Source organism: Gadus morhua, chromosome 23 (genome assembly GCF_902167405.1).
Source record: "Gadus morhua chromosome 23, gadMor3.0, whole genome shotgun sequence".
Lineage (NCBI taxonomy): Eukaryota > Metazoa > Chordata > Actinopteri > Gadiformes > Gadidae > Gadus > Gadus morhua.
In genome coordinates, this window is record NC_044070.1 from 11,052,233 (window position 1) to 11,068,658 (window position 16,426).

Sequence of the window (16,426 nt, forward strand, 5' to 3'; positions counted from 1 at the left end):
ACACACACACACACACACACACACCCCTTGAAAAGCTGTACGAGTCGTGCTTTCAAAATGAACCCTGGGCAGGTGGGCTTAGATAAGGGGTATGATTCCTACTTTTTAAATATGAACCCCAGCAGAAGGGCTTACATAAGATGTATGGTTCATGCTTTAGGAATGAGAGCTGGGCAGGTACTGACCAGTCTCTGTGCGTCTGGTCCCTGTCTGTAGAAGAAGATGAGCTGTCTGGTGAGCAGGCTGAGGCTAACTCCGTCCAGCTGCTGGGCTCCGCCCGCCTGGATCTGCCCCACTCGCTCATCAAATCTACACCTCTGGATGGAGTGCTGCACGCAAAGGTCACACGAGTAAAGGTTAGACATGCTTGTGTTACCGGTCATAGTGGTTTACTGGACAGATCATTCAGGAGCAAGTATGCCTTGAACAGTACTGAGACAGGTCATTATGGAGCAGGTAGGTGTAAGACAGTACAGAGACAGGTCATTAAGAAGCAGGTAGGGGTTGCACAGTAAAGAGACAGGTCATAAAGGAACAGGTATGCATTCAACAATACAGAGACAGGTCATAAAAGGAGCAGGTAGAGGTTGAACAGTACAGAGACGGATCATAGACGAACAGGTAGAGGTTGGACAGTAAAGAGACAGGTCATTAAGGAACAGGTAAGGGTTAGACAGTACAGAGACAGGTCATTAAAGGGTTAGGTCATCATCTTGCGCCAGGATGGCTAAAGGTTGGACTATGGCCCCATAGCAATAAGTATCTAAGTAGTAATTGTAAGTATCAGCATCAAGTTGTAGTATCAAGCAGAGTGTGGATAGATACCTGTTGCTTGCGGTCCTGGTAGCCCCGTATGTATGACTGGATGATGATGGCGTTCTTCAGTCTCCGCCGTTCATCCTGAGAGGAGAGAGAACAGTGAGTACACACACACATTTTCATCAACCTCTGGTCCATTTATTCTGTAGGCTTTCTGCTTATATTTCCAAAATTAAATGCATGTATACAAGTCACTGTATGATGGCCATTGTTAATACATGAATAGCATGTGCTTTGTTATCATTACTTCTCTTTTCCTGCGCTCCTCTTGTGTGCGATGCAACAGTGAAGCTTTCTCCTCCTGCAGAGAAACACAACACACTTTGAACACAATAAAAACCTAGTATACTGTCTGCATTGTCACAGTTCAAAATGTCATCCCAGTGTAAGGTGTCCTTGGGTGTCTTGAAAGGCGCCTCTAAATTAAATGTATTATTATTATTATTATTATACAACAAAAAGGATGTATGACAGTCAGTGTTCACGTGGTCTTGATGACGTACCTTTCTACTGGCTCCCCCCAGGGAAACCTTGGGTCTCGTTTTGAAATCTCCCTCAAAGCTGAACATTGTCAGACCTTTCCCATGGATTGCCTGCGTAGTGACACGAAAATACCCCAATCTCTGAAATATCCACAATAAAAATCACAAACACACACACACGCAAAAGACTGAAGTACAACGTGTCAGAGGTTTACAGACTGGACAGTGACAGGCTATCTTCTGTAACCTAGCGGATATTGTCGTGACTTAACATCCAATCCTAGCACAAAAATGCCGACAGTGTGTATCCTCACACTTGGGTCCTGAACAGTCTAGATATTGTCGGTGTCTGAACTCCTGACTATGGTTGCCGGTAATGTTTGTGATGTAATAACTTGGTTAGCTCCAGTGCTAGCAAGTTTTTGCTAGCAGGTTAGCTGGTGACTCAGCGTAAGATGAAGGAACAGCTACTGCGACCGTGAGACTGGCAAAGGGCGAGCGATCCACACGACTAGAAGGACACTGCATTGATCAATTATTGCCTCTGTGATTGACCTGGGATGTGTTAAGACGTCTTTGTTGACGTTAGCATGAATGGTTGCTAGCCGCGGAGCTAGCAACCATTGGTGAGCCAGGCTAACTGTACGGAGATCTCTTCCTGTTTTCGTATCCTCTACAACATGTGATCCATATGTTAGGATAATTTTTATAACATGTGATCATTATGTGAGGTTATGTTAAGAGACCCTCTGATAAACAGTACCGTTTGGTGAGTGGTTTACCTTGGGCAGGACAGTAGAGCACAGCTGTCTGTTCGCTGCTCCTCTTCTACAAGACAACACAACGCTCTCATTGGTCAGCCAACTATATCCGCTTCTGGTATGGACAGGACGCTGATTGGTCAGGACAATTGTCAACACACAGACCGTGTGTGTGCGTGTGTGTGCGTGTGTGTGCGTGCCTGTGCGTGCCTGTGCGTGTGTACATTCAGAGAAAGGAATCCAACGAGTTACACAAAGGTGAATGATTTCATTATAATGGAATGTGAAGGAAAAATAAACAGTAATCGAGAACAAAATAAGAACGTTTTGCTTCTGAAAGGCAAACATGTCCAGATAAGCCTCTGAGCGGAACAGTGGTCAGTGAGACACAAACCTACTTCGGAACTCTTTTTAGAATAACTTTGAGTCATATCTTCAAGGTAATTGTAGCTTTTACGTAAAAAATGTAGATCCGTCATCATGTAAATAGAAACCAAGTAGAAATACAGTATATATGGTAGACCTGTGCATAACTATAGAATAAGAGTGAGTAGCATACTTGTTTATTTTTTCTTATTTTCTATTTCTGTCTCCAAAAAAATACTCTGCTATATGCGTGTAGTAAACCATTGCCTTGATGTAATATTGCAATAGTCCATAATGACCCTGCTATGTGTGCATTTACTAATAAAAACACTTGTCTTGATTAAACAATCGTAATATTTCCAAATCCGAGCAAGATGCCCTAACCCCTGCAGCTCCTTAATGACATGTCAACAATATGACTATAAGTCACTTTGGATAAAAGCATCTGCTAAATGACTAAACAGTAAACAGGCCTGCAACCGTCCTGTCTCCAGACCCAGGTTTTGACATGGCTACATCAAGCAGTTGAGTATCTCGCGACCCCAGCGGGATAGGGCGATCTGGCAAGACAACACAGTGAAACAATGTTGTAGGCCTTATGATGCAAGAGCATCAAGGGGTGCGAAATGTAACATAGTTTAAAAACAGTTCATTAAAATCGGTCATTGAAGTGAAATCTTATTTGGTGTGCACCTTTTCTAAAAGCAGCCTAATGGAGATAAAAGAATACATATTTCTGTCTGACTACGTCAGTAGGCTAACTTCTCATTGAAACACCGATCCATATAAATGAATCAATCTGATAACAGTCCAAATGACCTGCTACGACTTAGTCGTTCGGTTTTTATTAAAACAAATTAACAATATGATCGGAGGAATTTTCAATAGCCATATTTGCCCAAACGAAGCACAATTAATAATTTAATTATTTGCCATTAAAAAATGAAAAAATGAAATATATTTTGCGTTATAGGCCTAATTGCGTTTGTAGCCTACAGGCTTTATTGAAATAATTGCATTGGTTAAAAAAGATGCCACCACAAATAATAAATAATAAATAATAAAACAATTATAATTATAATTATAATTACAATTATTATTATCATATATATGTATATTTATACTATAGATGATAACATAACTATCATGTATTATAATTATAATAATTCAAATAAAATATATATATTTTTCTATAATAAAATAGTCTGTATAAATAATAATCATAATAATGCTCCTAATTATGCGGATGACCCCCTGGGGAGCCGTGTGGACGAGCAGCGGCTATAAAACTATCAGGTACCGGGGAATGTGTTCATCAATACGGGCTGACTGACCAGACAGAGTCGGTCTTGGAGACCAGACAGGCTCTCGGTCCACCGTGGATGGATGGTGCGTCTCCCACCAATTAAGCGGTAGTGGCTAAATAAATAACTTGGATTAACTAAATAACCTGTATAACTTGATCAAGGCTTCGGATGTGTCTCACTAGGCCATACATTCAGACTCAAGTGTCTTATCGTCTTCAGAGGAATATGCTCAAGCTCACAAAGCGGTAACATCAATGAGTAAAACGACGGCGATGGGAACAAATGTTTTAAAATGTAATCACTTGCGAGATAAAAGGAATGTTATGTTGCCGTATAGCCTCCTTAAATTGCTCTTTTATAATGAACACATTTAGCCAGCGTAATTAATATATAAACTATCCCAATTTGTCACGATGATTTGTACTTCAGTTAATTGTGAAAGTAATTAGGGAGCAAATGACCAACTTTGATGAAAGCGCGGGCTTTGGGGGTGCGCGTCCATCTGGGGTCTTATTAATTCTCTCTCCGTGCGAGATGTGATGACACAGAGCCATAAATCCTGCTGATTGGTGGAGAGGCCGATACTAAATGGCTCCATATTTCACCACTGCTTTAATAGAAATTTTCATACACGCCCGCCTTTAATGAAATTAAACCGGAGGGACAAAGCCTCATAGAAACCCCCATATAGGTTCTGTTAAATTATATCTAAAAAAATAATATATATAATGTCTCAGGCCTTCGCCTCTAAAGTGTTTTTGTTACCCAGAGCGACTGTTTATAATAACCGACGTTAACAATATCTAACGACACATTAGCCACACCCGGGTCTCCATAACGATACACCATGCTCATCTCCTCCATGCGCGCCCCGTGCGCGCATCAAACTCGCGGTATGATCACGTAATCGGAAATGATCATCAGGGCCTCAATTAAACCCTAATCCTTTCTTTAAACTATCGCGTGACTTGTTGATTTCCCCCGAGCAAATAGACGCGCGTGGGGTGGTCCTGGGGGGTGAGGGGGTTGGGGGGTGGGTCCCGTGGGTGCGGTTAGCTGATGAATTGACCAAAACTAATCAGCTTTATTGGGAGACAGGTTAAGGGCAACAGGGTGTCAATAATTCTCTCCGTGACCTCCTCTTCCATTAACTTTAAGTGGCTTATTAGACCCGGGCGCGCGGAGTCAGGGGCCCGGTCCAGCCCTTGCTCCATCTCCCCCATCTCTCTCACCCCTCGCTCCATCTTACCCCTCTCTCACCCTTCGCTACATCTCTAGTGATCTCTTCATCTCTCTCTTTGTCTCACCCATCTTTTCCCCATCTCTCTCAGCACCACAGCGTCTAAAATACACCTCGGCTTGTTTAGTAATACTGAAATATTCCTGTATTTATCATTTATTTTCAGACATAGGCCTAGTCCTATATTTGGTAAAAAAAAAATAAAAACAGATAGGCCTATTTATATACATATATATATATATGTATATATATATACATATATATATATATTTATATATTGCACATACATTGTGCTAAGCAACACAAAGTGTACAAACTAATATGCTCAAACTAAACTCAAAATATGTATAATATTACATTACTGAAATTAATTGAATAATAAAGTGATGTAAGGTCAGGGCATGGTGTACTCCGTGTCTTCTGATAAAGGCCTTAGAGGTCCGCACCATCACAAAACCACGTCCCCCTCCTGGATTGAAGAAGGATATTTGATTTCGTTTTATTTATTTGACCGAAAAGTAGGCCTATTGTTTATATTATATTTCAGATTTTTCCTTTTAGTACATTTTGCCTGCATTGTAAGAAACGTATTGTTTACATACTCGCCTTTTTCATGGGGTTTTCCACAAGGACTAAATTATACACCGGCATTTTACATTAACTCTTCATTAACTCTGGATAAAATCTCATAGATCTGATACGTCTTGTAAAGTTGCAGGCCTGACGTTCTTATGATGATAGTGAGTTTACTAAAACAGGCCCTTAGGTAGCCTCGTCTTAATTCATATAGATCACGGTGGTGCCACTGAAATAGTGCCGTTTGACAATATGGCATAATAACGGTCCAACTGATCTTGTGTGCGTAAATAGCTCATTAATATCATGTAGTAAATTCCCAATGTTGGTCTACACGTCACATTGTAACGCGTTGACCAACGAGATACGCCCCCTGTTTGCCGCGCCGACCAATCAGCGTCCAGAAACCGGGGTGTGAACTGTCACACTGAGACCCTCGCGCTCACACACCGGATCCCAACTTCACCGGAGGAGGAAGGTAAACCACCGACACTGACTCTCATGGAGAAATCCAGAAACTTTCGGATCGACGCGCTTCTCGCGGTCGACTCGCCCCGGGCGCAGACCTCACCGCTGGCCCTGGTCACCTCTCTGTCCTCCTCCTCCCTCTCCTCCTGCTCCGAGGGACTCACCTCCTCCTCAGCCGCCGAGCACAACACCGGCGCTCCCGACTCGTTACGCACCGAGACGCCATCCCCGCCGAGGGTTTCCGCCAGCGGGTTGATCCCGAAGCCCGGGTACCTGAGCGCTCCTCACGCGATGCTTGGATTACACCCGCAGAGCTCCGGCCTGCCGCCCCAGGCGCTGTACGGACACCCCATGTACAGCTACTCCGCTGCCGCCGCGGCGCTGGGGCAGCACCCGGCCCTCTCCTACCCCTACCCGCACCCGCACTCCCACCCGCACCACCCGCACCACCACAGCGACTCCATCAAACTCACCGCAAGCACCTTCCAGCTGGACCACTGGCTCCGTGTCTCCACCGCGGGCATGATGATGCCCAAGATGTCCGACTTCAACTGTGAGTCAAATCGGTTTTTGCAATCCGCTCCATCCCGGGATGATGGTTCATTTGTTTTGGATTCAAATATGTTGATTTATAATTAATAACCTCTGTGATACTAAGGGTTGAATGATAATAATGATGATACAGAGGGCTTATAGAAAGCCGGCCTGTGTTGGGACAGGAAGTGAATGGACAGATAATGGACAGGGGAAAGTAGCAAAGGCGTGTGAAGCCGCAGCCGACACTGTGTTTGCTCTGCGGATACTGGCCTCTTGTTTCTGCTGCTTTTAGCACATCTGTTCAAAACCAAGTTGCAAATAGCTCCTCCGGGCGGGTTTACAGGCCCTATCACATGCCAAGATTTTTAGAGGCAGATATATCTTTGGATCACAGCCCTCAATATGAATTACACGTCGTTTATTCCGGTCTGAAAACATCTGTCCCATATCAATGTTTTGTAATTTTTTTTTATTTGTGTGCACAACATTTCAAAAACTGGAAATATTTATAATCTGAATATAAAGGTTTGTAAATGTCAATAATGTCAATGCAAACGCACAGTCAACCGCTCAACGCCTATCACAGGATAATACAATAATGAAACGATGAAATAGTCGATTTAAATCATGTTGCTTGTGTTTTGCAGCTCAGACGCAGTCCAACCTGCTGGGGAAGTGCAGACGTCCCAGAACGGCGTTCACCAGCCAGCAGCTCCTGGAGCTCGAGCACCAGTTCAAACTCAACAAGTACCTCTCACGACCCAAACGCTTCGAGGTGGCCACGTCCTTGATGCTGACGGAAACACAGGTAACACGGTCACACCATCATCTATTATTATATTATGTTTTCATACACTTAGTTCAATCATGATGCTGTTGTGAAATGCTTAGTTGTGCGGTCGAGTTTGACCTCATGCGTCCAGCGCACTTGACGCATAATTACGCACCGGGCCGGTTTGTGTTTTCTTGTGTGTTAGACGTGTGGCTAACCTAACGTCTGTGCTGGTGTGTTGTGATTCTGAAGGTCAAGATCTGGTTCCAGAACCGCCGCATGAAGTGGAAGAGGAGCAAGAAGGCGAAGGAGCAGGCAGCGCAGGACGCCGACAAGAAGGGCTCCAAACACAGCGGCGCGGAGAAAACGGACTCCAAGAACGGACGCATCAGGGATTTCAGGGACAGTGCTGAGGACGACGACGATGATGAAGGAGGAGGAGGAGGCGATGGCGGAGGAGGAGGAGGAGGAGGAGCAAGAGGGACATTCTTGTACAACTCGTCGGATTGCTCTTCGGACGACGAGAGTAATCACACGAGCGACTCGAGACTCCAGCCGTGAACCCGGACCCCCCCCCCCCCCCCCCCCCAAACCCCTAAAAGCTAAAACTGTAGAAACGTTTTTACACCGGATGCAATTGCATGTAACCCGCTGCCTCTGTAATCCTCTGGAGTAGAGGCCTCTTTGTGTTTGATGGGACAGTTCGAGGTCGAGGTCGAGGTAGAGGTGGAAGGTTGGATCTCCACTCCGAGCGCGACCCCGTGCACGGACAGCCGGTTTAAGTTCTGCAATGTTCACATATCAAATACGGCTTCTCTAATGTCACCGCATGGTTATAACTGGGTATACTTTGGTTGTAATGGTTAAGAGGTTAATAATCATCAATAATAATCGATATTCATCCTGTCCGTCTGATGTTTTAAGATGTTTCACTTGGATAATTGTAAAATAACGGTAACCTTTATTTTTGTATTCTGTATTTATAAAAGCTATACGAGTGCATGCTAAATTATTCTTTGGCGTCTTTGTGGTGCAGACCAAGGGAAATAAAATGTTTTATTAAAACCCACATGTCATTTTCTGTTCAGCCGACCGCAGACACCATCCCCTGCCCTGTTCGCTCCGGCCTTACGGGGTGTAAAATATCTGAACTGGTGTCAAATATCGAAGCTTGTCGTGTAAAACAGACTGGTAGAAAACTGTGTTTTCCTCCTCGTCCGCGGGCCGTGGGAAGGGCCGCTCAGAAGGGCCCCTCGCTGCGCTGTCTGCACCCCGTCCCGCAGGCCGGTGCAAACAGCCTCTCAGACAGGCGAACAAAACATTTCACACCGCGCTCCCAATGGGTATTAGTAATGATGGACCGATAATATATATACCCGCCGACGGCTCGTCAACAGCTCCACAACACATCTTTAACATTTTACTGGAGTCTGATTTACATCGGAATTTGAGTTATGAAGGCGAAGTGTTTCGTCGGGGCCTCGTTTTTCAGCGAGGGCACTTATGCAGAGAATAGAGGGGAACAACATCATTCCTTTATAGCTCAAACACACTGTGGGAGAAAAAGTAATCTGAATTCCGAATAAATGAATACCAAATTCTACCCGTTGGTCTAAAAGGTTGCAGTTTGTATGACTGTCTCTTTTGCAAACCAACCTTTTTTGGGGCAACACGAGGCCTCGCTGCCAGACGTGTTTAGTTAATCCGATACTAATCCCGTTTTGACGTGGGCTAGGTGTCGCTTATACCAAAGCAACAAGGAGACGCTGAGGGGTCGCTTATCTCAGCTGTTTGCCGAACGGAGCAGAAGCAGAGTTCACCTGCGGGTCAGGTGCCCACAACGGGGCCCCAGCTCATCTGCAGACAATAGGCCTTATGCAGGACCATTCATCCCACTATCGCTCTCCACGCCACTTCAAAGCGGCATTAAGATCACCCAGTGTGTTAACGAGGACCCTGGAAAACACAAGCTTGTTGGACAATTGAAATGAATAAATAATTCAACCATCGACCCGATCCTCATGACGGCTACTTGTAACTTTACCACCGGGCCTCTATAGCCGGAAGGACATTTCCTTTCGCTGACAATGTCTCTAGATGCACAGCACGCATGCGAAGGCTGTTATTAAAAGGCGAACATCAAATGTAACATAAGACCTCTGCTATGCCAAGCAGGCGCACGCACCGGAAAAAATAACCGGCTGGACGTGTGAAAACGCTGAATGAACTTCTAAATTTATGTATAATGATCAAGAAATAATAAATGTTTATCAGCATTAATATCATTACCAGTTTATTTTGGTTAAAGTTTTCGATATTTATAATTGACCTCCCGGCTGGAACGAGAGGATTCCCAGTTCCATGATGAAATGTAGCCCTCTAGAGGCGCGTCTCGGAAATAACAGTCTACTGAGGCGCACTTAAAACTCAATTCCGTTTTAATTAAATGTTCATATTTCCGAATTTAAATCTCTTTTTCGGAAACATACACGATTAACTTTGTACAAATCAATGAACTGTAACCAAACCAAAAAACATAGCTAACCAGCCAAACCAGCCATGCCAGTTCAAATAAAAATCACAAATAAAGTAAAAATAAAAGGCGGTGGAGCCGTTTCAGCTGTATGGTTCAGAGTGTTCAGGGTTCCATTGTCGCGGTTAGAGTCTGAGCTTATTGTCTTTGGCCTCCATGGCCTTGGTGGCAATGTCAGCGTGCTCCAGCAGGAGTCGGGCGTCGTCTGCCGTCCCTTTGGACTCTGCTTTACTCAACAGGAAGTGGCTGATGAAGAGCTTCAACCCCTCGCGTAGCATGCCCAGCTTGGGAACCCCCGAGATCCTGCAGGGTCAGAGGTTAACAGAGGTCAATGGTATGAAGAGTTAGGGTAGGATCAAGAGAAGAGCCATCAGGTCACCTAAAAAACGCGAGCCGATATATTTATCTATTACAATATACCATTTCATTCCCTTAATGACCTGTCTCTGTACTGTCTAACCCTAACTGCTCCATAATGACCTTTCTTGGTACGGTCAACCCCCTACCTGCTCCTTAAAAACATCAAAATCCACTGTAAGTCCATAAAAGCAGGTAGGTGGTAAATAGTAAATCATTCACTTAGACTTCTTGTTCTAGGATGCCTATAGGTTGGCTGCAGACATTTGGTATCGAACCCAGAACCGGCTGGGAGTCAGACACCATAACAACGTGACATTCCTTCTGGACTTCATCAATCAATGTAAGGCGAAATTTGCCCAGCAGATGTCATCTGATCAGTGTAGCTCCGCCCACCTGCTGAATATGGCGGTCAGTTCCTCAGGTTGGGCTTCCTTCAGCAACCGAGTCAACACCTGGCGGAGGAACCGCACCCGCACTTTGTCCAGCTCCCCAAACTCTATCACCTGTACAGGTTCGACATAGGAAAGTTATCACCTACAGGTACGACGTAGGAAGGTATCACCTGTACAGGTTAGACATAGGAAGGCATCACCTGTCCAGGTACCAGCAAACAGACTAGTGATCACCTGTACAGGTAGAAACTGGGACGAGGACCAGTCACCTCCTGTACAGATAACGCACAGGAAGTAGACGGAGAGAGGATGTTGACTGAGGGGTAGAGGGAGGTCGTGTTTGAGGGAGTTGGAGAGAGGTCGTGTGGCGGGGTAGGGGGTGCCTCACCTTGAGGACGGAGAGAGAGAGGCTCTTCCTGAGCAGGAGGCGTGTGACCAGCTGCACCAGGTTGGAGAACACACTGCTGCTGAGGCTGGGCAGCTCCTTGAACTTGTCCCACAGACCGAACTGGAAGGTCATCTACAAGGAGCCAAGGGGACAAGGGGTCAAGGAGACAAGGAGTCAAGGGAGGACAGCCCATCCCTACTATCGCTGCAAGAGAGAAAAAGATAGAGAAGACCTCCAGTAGTCTAGTAGACGTAAGACAAAACACTGGAGGAGTTGAGGGCCTAGCAGTGAGAGGAATAGGTGCAGTGACGAAGAGGACGAGGTGCAGGGAAGAGGAGTCGCGGGAAGAGGAGGCGATGCATGGTTCTAGTAGAATATTGCAGGGAGGAATCAGAGGAGTAGGGAAGAGGAGGAGGTGGTAGAGGAGCTGCTCCTTGTGGGGTCTGACGCCAGGAGGAGGGCGGAGGATTTAAGGGGTAAGATCTGTCTGAGTCAGGCACGGTTCATGCATTCAACTGTTTTCTGAAGTATTAGTAGGGTTTAGTAAAGGACTGTAGGGTTGCCAGGTTGGTAGTTTAGGTTGGACTGTAGGGTTGCCAGGTTGGTGGCGTGGTTGTAGTTAGTACAGTACCTGGAAGCGACGGTCGTGGCCACAGAACTTCTCTCCCAGCACGGCGTAGAAGGGGTTGAAGGTCTTCTCCTGCAGACAGCAGTCCATCAGAACATGGACGATCTCCCGCTCCTGCTGGTCCTTCAGACCCATCCTGAACAACAGACCCAGGACCTTCATTATCACAACCTTCAGACTAATATGGGTATATTTGGTCATCTGTAGTCTGTTTATGTATTTGTGCCATTGGCACCCGATACCTGTTTCGAAGCAAGCCACAGGTAGAGCATTAGCTCTATGATTAGGCTTTGTCTCGATAGCATCGAAATAGTCTGGTCAAAAAATCCCACAACAAACAGCAAAGCCTTTGTGTGTGTTTGCAGAAGTGTGTGTGTGTGTGTGCAGACGTTTGCGTGTGTGCAGACGTATGGGTGTGCCTGTGATTTTCTGTATCTGTGTGTGTGTGTGTTTCTCCATCTGTGTGTGGCGAGAATGTGTGTGTGAGTGCGGGAATTTGCATGCGTGTGGCGAGAATGTGTGTGTGTGTGTGGGGCAATTTGCATGTGTGTATGGGAATGTGCGTGTGTGTGTGTACCTGATCAGCTTCTCATAGGCATCCAGGTAGTCCTCGCTGGTCATCACAACACAGAAGATGTTCCTCCTCACGTCCGTGTTCATTCTCTGCTTCCTGGCCTGCTCCAGCACCTTGGCACTGAACTGGTGGTGGGGGGGGGGGGACACAAAAACAATCAGCTGCCAGTCTAACGGCAGGCAGCCAATGAAACACTGGCTGTGGTCTTGAGGATATTTCAAGTTCAAGTTTCAAGTGTATTGTAGTTTATAGTTTATTGTCATGAGCGTAACGATGAAACAACAAGCATATTTCACTCAGGGCCGTTAAACCTGAAGGCTGAAGGTCGAACAAAAGTGAAGAAAATCTTAAAGTCTGAATCAAATTATCAATATAGTATACAATAAAACAAATAAAATATATTTACTGCATGATGTGTATAATGTTACACAGTATACTCTTCTATTGCCATATATATATAATAATAAAGTAATAATAATCAAATACATATTTAGCGTTTTTAAAGTGTAAACTTGTATGCAATATGTGATACAAGAGCTGTGAGATTCGCCCAGGTACCTGTCCCCCAGGGGCGGTGGTAGGTTTGGGGGTGTGGCCTATCATTGGCGCTCCCGACCAGCAGGATCCGACGATCCACCAGCGGCCAACCTGGTCAGCAGCTAGGATGTTGTCTAGAGACACACGCAGCGTCAGGTCTGATCCCCCACGGCTAGCCTGGGTCTGTCACACATAAAAACACACAAAAACTCAAGAAATAGTACGCTCCATTTTCGCCCAGATCCCAGTTTAATAACGGCTACCTGGACCTCTGGCGCTCTCTGGTGGCGGAAAAGGGGATTGCCCATTTAAACCGAGCCCAAATGTAACATGTACGTTTACTGGTTCTGTTAGTATGTCAGAATATTCTCTCTGGGTTCTTACCTCCATGGACGGAGAACCTACCACAGTGCTTCTTTCTGTCTACTGAGGTCCATGTAAGGAGAACCTACCAGAGTCCGCAGTAGTTTCTTGGTCTTCTCCAGGGGCTCAGGGTCGTAGCCCGGGATCTTCCTCATGTCGTTGTTCTTCAGCGCCATCATGGTCTCTAGCATGAAGCGCACCTGTACACACACACGCACATGCGGAAACCTCATTCATTTGCACTTCGTGAAGCAACAAGACATTGCAGCAAACAAGACCCTTAAAATACGTCTTCCTAAATGTTTTCGGAATAATAAACAGTTGAGGGAGAAGATGTTTGGCACAGCTTACAACCTGGATGCATTCATATGAATAAAAAGGTATTCATATTGTTATTGATAACCGTATCACAGCTTTATACCCGGGTGTGGTCTGTGACGGTGGGCCCCATCTGGCTGGCCTTCCTCTGGGCCTCGTTGATGAGTTCCTTCAGGGCCAGGGCGTCGTCCTTGCGCAGGGAGAAGCCCACGTTCTTCAGGATGAACAGCACCAGCTGGATGTCCCTCTCCCCGAACGCCCCCACCAGCCTCTTCAGGATGTCGAAGATGAGGAGGGAGTGGACCACCTGCAGGTTGTAGAGGTGGGAGATGATGGCCAGCAGGTTGTCCATCTCCTTGCCCTCCCCTTGCCCACGGTACTCGGCGTCGAACCGACGCACCACTGTCTCCAGGAAGTGAGCGCCCACCTGGAGGGAAACAGACAACGTGACGTTATACTTTAACCCTTTGTCTAGCCATGTATCTGTGTACCAGTCTGTTTATCTGTAGGTCTATCGATGTTTCTTTCCAACATCAACAGTACACTTCTCTTACAGAGACACTACAGATTCATAAATAATCCACACTTCCTCCCAGCAGAGTCAACAGTCCAGCTAGGGCGACTTGACCCCCCTCTGCAAAACATTCTCATGGGGTCCCATTAAGCTACACTAAACATGTATGCGGCAGGTCACGCTTACCGTATGAACCTGCTACACACGCTCTAGAATGGGGACCAGTGTAGAGACGAGCCTACCTCTAGAAGAGACCCTTGGCCTACCGATAGATAATAAAGAGTAGAGACCAGCCTACCGATAGATAATAGAGAGTAGAGACCAGCCTACCTGTAGATAATAAAGAGACCCTGGACCTACCTGTAGATAATAAAGAGTAGAGACGGACCTACGTCTATGTAATTAAGAGTACAGACCAGCATACTAGATAATAAAGAGTAGAGACAAGCCTAACTGTAGATAATAAAGAGCACATATTAAAGAGACGGGCCTACCTCCAGGCCTACGGAGTGGTGCAGCAGGCTGAGCAGCAGCACGTGTTCCTGCAGCAGCCGGTCAGGCATGAGGCTGGGGGTGACGCAGGCGGCCAGCACCACCTCAGTCAGCGTGTCACTCATGTCCTTCCTGCTGGAGCTCATGTACATCTCCTCCAGCTGAGCACGGATGGACGCCATGTTGGCCTCGCTCAGCCTGTACACACAGAGAGGAACAGCCAGTCACAGGACCATACTAAACCGCCGGATGCGGTTCGGGGACAGGATGTTGTTGCGGACCTGTTCAGCAGCCCCTTCACCCTCCTCCGCAGCGTCTCCAGATCCGCTCGGCGTTTATCATCCCCCGGGACGCGCAGGTGAGGCGGGATGTACTTCACTGCAGCCTGGAACCCGGACTACAGTCAGCCGACATTAATAACAGACTGACAATACAGTTGATTTACTGTGTAAAGTATAATCTTATCTTAATCACAGTCACTTAGTCAAAGAAAAAAGGCATACAACATAGCAAGGGGGATAGGGCGTTTAACTCCAATCCAAAAGGTTCGTGGTCTGAACCCCCATGGCTGCAGGCTACCTGCAGTCATCCATGAGCAAGACCCCTACCCCAAGTTCAATGCAAGTCGCTTTGGACAAAAGTGTCTGCAAAATGACAACCTAAGCATCAAGCTATCGTGTATGAATGCAATGCCTCATAAAGCCATCACTAGTTCTATATTACTTTAAAACTATTAATAAATCGTGAAAGTGCTTAATATACATACAGGCTGGGGAATGAGCAACGAAGTCTCTGTGTCTCCTTTTTCTTCTGACTTATCTTCGCACTCATTGGCTGATGGAGCTTCATCTATTTCCTTCTGCTCATCTTCCATCGCCTCTTCCTCTTCCTCATCCTCGTCGTCGTCCTCCTCCTCATCCATGCCCTCATCATCTTCCTCAATTTCATCATCCTCGATGACTTCATCTATAGACTCCAGATCATCTCCTTCCTCGTTTTCCCCACCTTCATTGCCTGCTGCCTCATCCTTCTCACCCCCCTCTTCATCATCGGACAGCTCCGACTCGCTCTGATCAAGCTGGGCAAACTTCTCCTTGGCCTGCTCTACGTCCTCCTCACTGTCATACATGACCCCCCCCCCTGCCCCAGAGCCAATCACCCCCAGGACGTAGTCCAGCCCGTCATCGGCAAAGGACTGTGGTAGTTTGTTCTTGTTCTTCCTCTTGTTGTAGCCCAAAAATTTCTCCATCATCTTGATCTCTCTTTCCTCAGCCTCGTTGTCCTCCAGCAGAACTCTCTTCCTCTCCTCTTCGAGCTTTTTGTCGTGGTTCTTTCCCTTCTTTCCTTCTGGAGGTTGTGTACCGTCGGTATCTGAACTCTGTGGGGCAGCCTTGGCTTTTTTCTTCTTTTTTTTAGGGGGTTCAGTGGCTGTTTCCACCTGTAATAACTCTTTCTTCCCCTCATAGTAGCACTTCATTTTAGCCTTTTTTATTTTCCTCTTTTCTTTTCTCATCTCTTTGCGACTTTTCCTCTGGACCAACTTAACACTGTACTTGTTGTCCTCCTGGCCGCTTCCTCCACCATCATCATCATGATCTTCATCATCTTTACCTAGTCCACCACCTTCATTTTTTTGTAGGAACTCTTTTACCGTCGCCATGTACTTACGCAGTTGCTCATTGTTCTTCTTTTTGAAGACTTTCTTTTTCACTTGTCCCTTCATGATTATATATCTCACACAAATGTCCTCTAATGCTTACAGACCATTAGCAGCTCCTTAGCTGGCTAAGCTAACGCACTTAAGCGTTGTTCCTCCTCACTAGCTTCTCTTCTCAATCCATAAGAATAACACGAGTGACGTGTTAAGCCCAAACCCTCCGTTTTTAATATAATATATAGTCATGGGTAAAAAGTTGAACATGTGTATACACGCCTGGCAACCACATGACAGAGCTCACCGAAGGCGCAGCCGAGTAGCGTCGTGTCGCTCAGTGACGAC

General features: G+C 46.0%; 3 protein-coding genes across 7 annotated transcripts in view; 1 reads left to right on the forward strand and 2 right to left on the reverse strand.

The window, feature by feature from the left end:
* ube3c (ubiquitin protein ligase E3C) overlaps window positions 1–2,156 on the reverse strand; it is a 31,565-nt gene extending 29,409 nt beyond the window's left edge. For 2 of the 4 annotated variants that reach the window (XM_030348775.1, XM_030348772.1), the window contains exons 1-5: window positions 2,084–2,153; window positions 1,323–1,442; window positions 1,067–1,120; window positions 826–900; window positions 186–329 (exon numbers count right to left, since the gene is read on the reverse strand). In XM_030348775.1, coding sequence (XP_030204635.1) covers window positions 186–329; window positions 826–900; window positions 1,067–1,120; window positions 1,323–1,388 — 339 coding nt within the window. In that variant the 5' untranslated portion in view covers window positions 1,389–1,442; window positions 2,084–2,153. The other 2 variants (XM_030348773.1, XM_030348774.1) reach the window with 2 other exon arrangements.
* A 3,856-nt stretch (window positions 2,157–6,012) lies between these two features.
* Window positions 6,013–8,388, forward strand: mnx1 (motor neuron and pancreas homeobox 1). The gene is made up of 3 exons (XM_030348853.1): window positions 6,013–6,572; window positions 7,204–7,364; window positions 7,581–8,388. The coding sequence occupies exons 1-3, from the start codon at window positions 6,053–6,055 to the stop codon at window positions 7,887–7,889; spliced, it is 990 nt and encodes a 329-aa protein (XP_030204713.1). The 5' UTR covers window positions 6,013–6,052; the 3' UTR covers window positions 7,890–8,388.
* Window positions 8,389–9,748: 1,360 nt separating this feature from the next.
* On the reverse strand, window positions 9,749–16,421 carry nom1 (nucleolar protein with MIF4G domain 1). 2 transcript variants are annotated; one of them, XM_030348786.1, is made up of 11 exons: window positions 15,194–16,421; window positions 14,709–14,812; window positions 14,430–14,625; window positions 13,525–13,848; window positions 13,193–13,303; window positions 12,762–12,923; window positions 12,207–12,328; window positions 11,633–11,765; window positions 11,002–11,133; window positions 10,615–10,724; window positions 9,749–10,164 (listed from the first exon to the last, which is right to left on the reverse strand). In XM_030348786.1, exons 1-11 carry the CDS (start codon window positions 16,148–16,150, stop codon window positions 9,987–9,989), a joined length of 2,529 nt encoding a protein of 842 aa, XP_030204646.1. In that variant the 5' UTR covers window positions 16,151–16,421; the 3' UTR covers window positions 9,749–9,986. The 2 variants fall into 2 exon arrangements, with proteins under 2 accessions (XP_030204646.1, XP_030204645.1); XM_030348785.1 differs by having other exon boundaries at window positions 14,709–14,824.
* Window positions 16,422–16,426: the final 5 nt, after the last annotated feature.

Bases quoted from the DNA above. Each gene is read 5' to 3' on its own strand.
- mnx1 (XM_030348853.1), top strand. From the start codon at position 6,053: ATGGAGAAATCCAGAAACTTTCGGATCGACGCGCTTCTCGCGGTCGAC. The intron at 6,573-7,203 runs GTGAGTCAAATC...TGTGTTTTGCAG, and splicing joins CAAGATGTCCGACTTCAACT to CTCAGACGCAGTCCAACCTG. The intron at 7,365-7,580 runs GTAACACGGTCA...GTGATTCTGAAG, and splicing joins TGATGCTGACGGAAACACAG to GTCAAGATCTGGTTCCAGAA.
- nom1 (XM_030348785.1), bottom strand. From the start codon at position 16,150: ATGAAGGGACAAGTGAAAAAGAAAGTCTTCAAAAAGAAGAACAATGAG. The intron at 13,304-13,524 runs GTATAAAGCTGT...GTGTGTGTACAG, and splicing joins CCGTCACAGACCACACCCGG to GTGCGCTTCATGCTAGAGAC. The intron at 10,165-10,614 runs GTGGGCGGAGCT...CTGACCCTGCAG, and splicing joins CTGACCGCCATATTCAGCAG to GATCTCGGGGGTTCCCAAGC.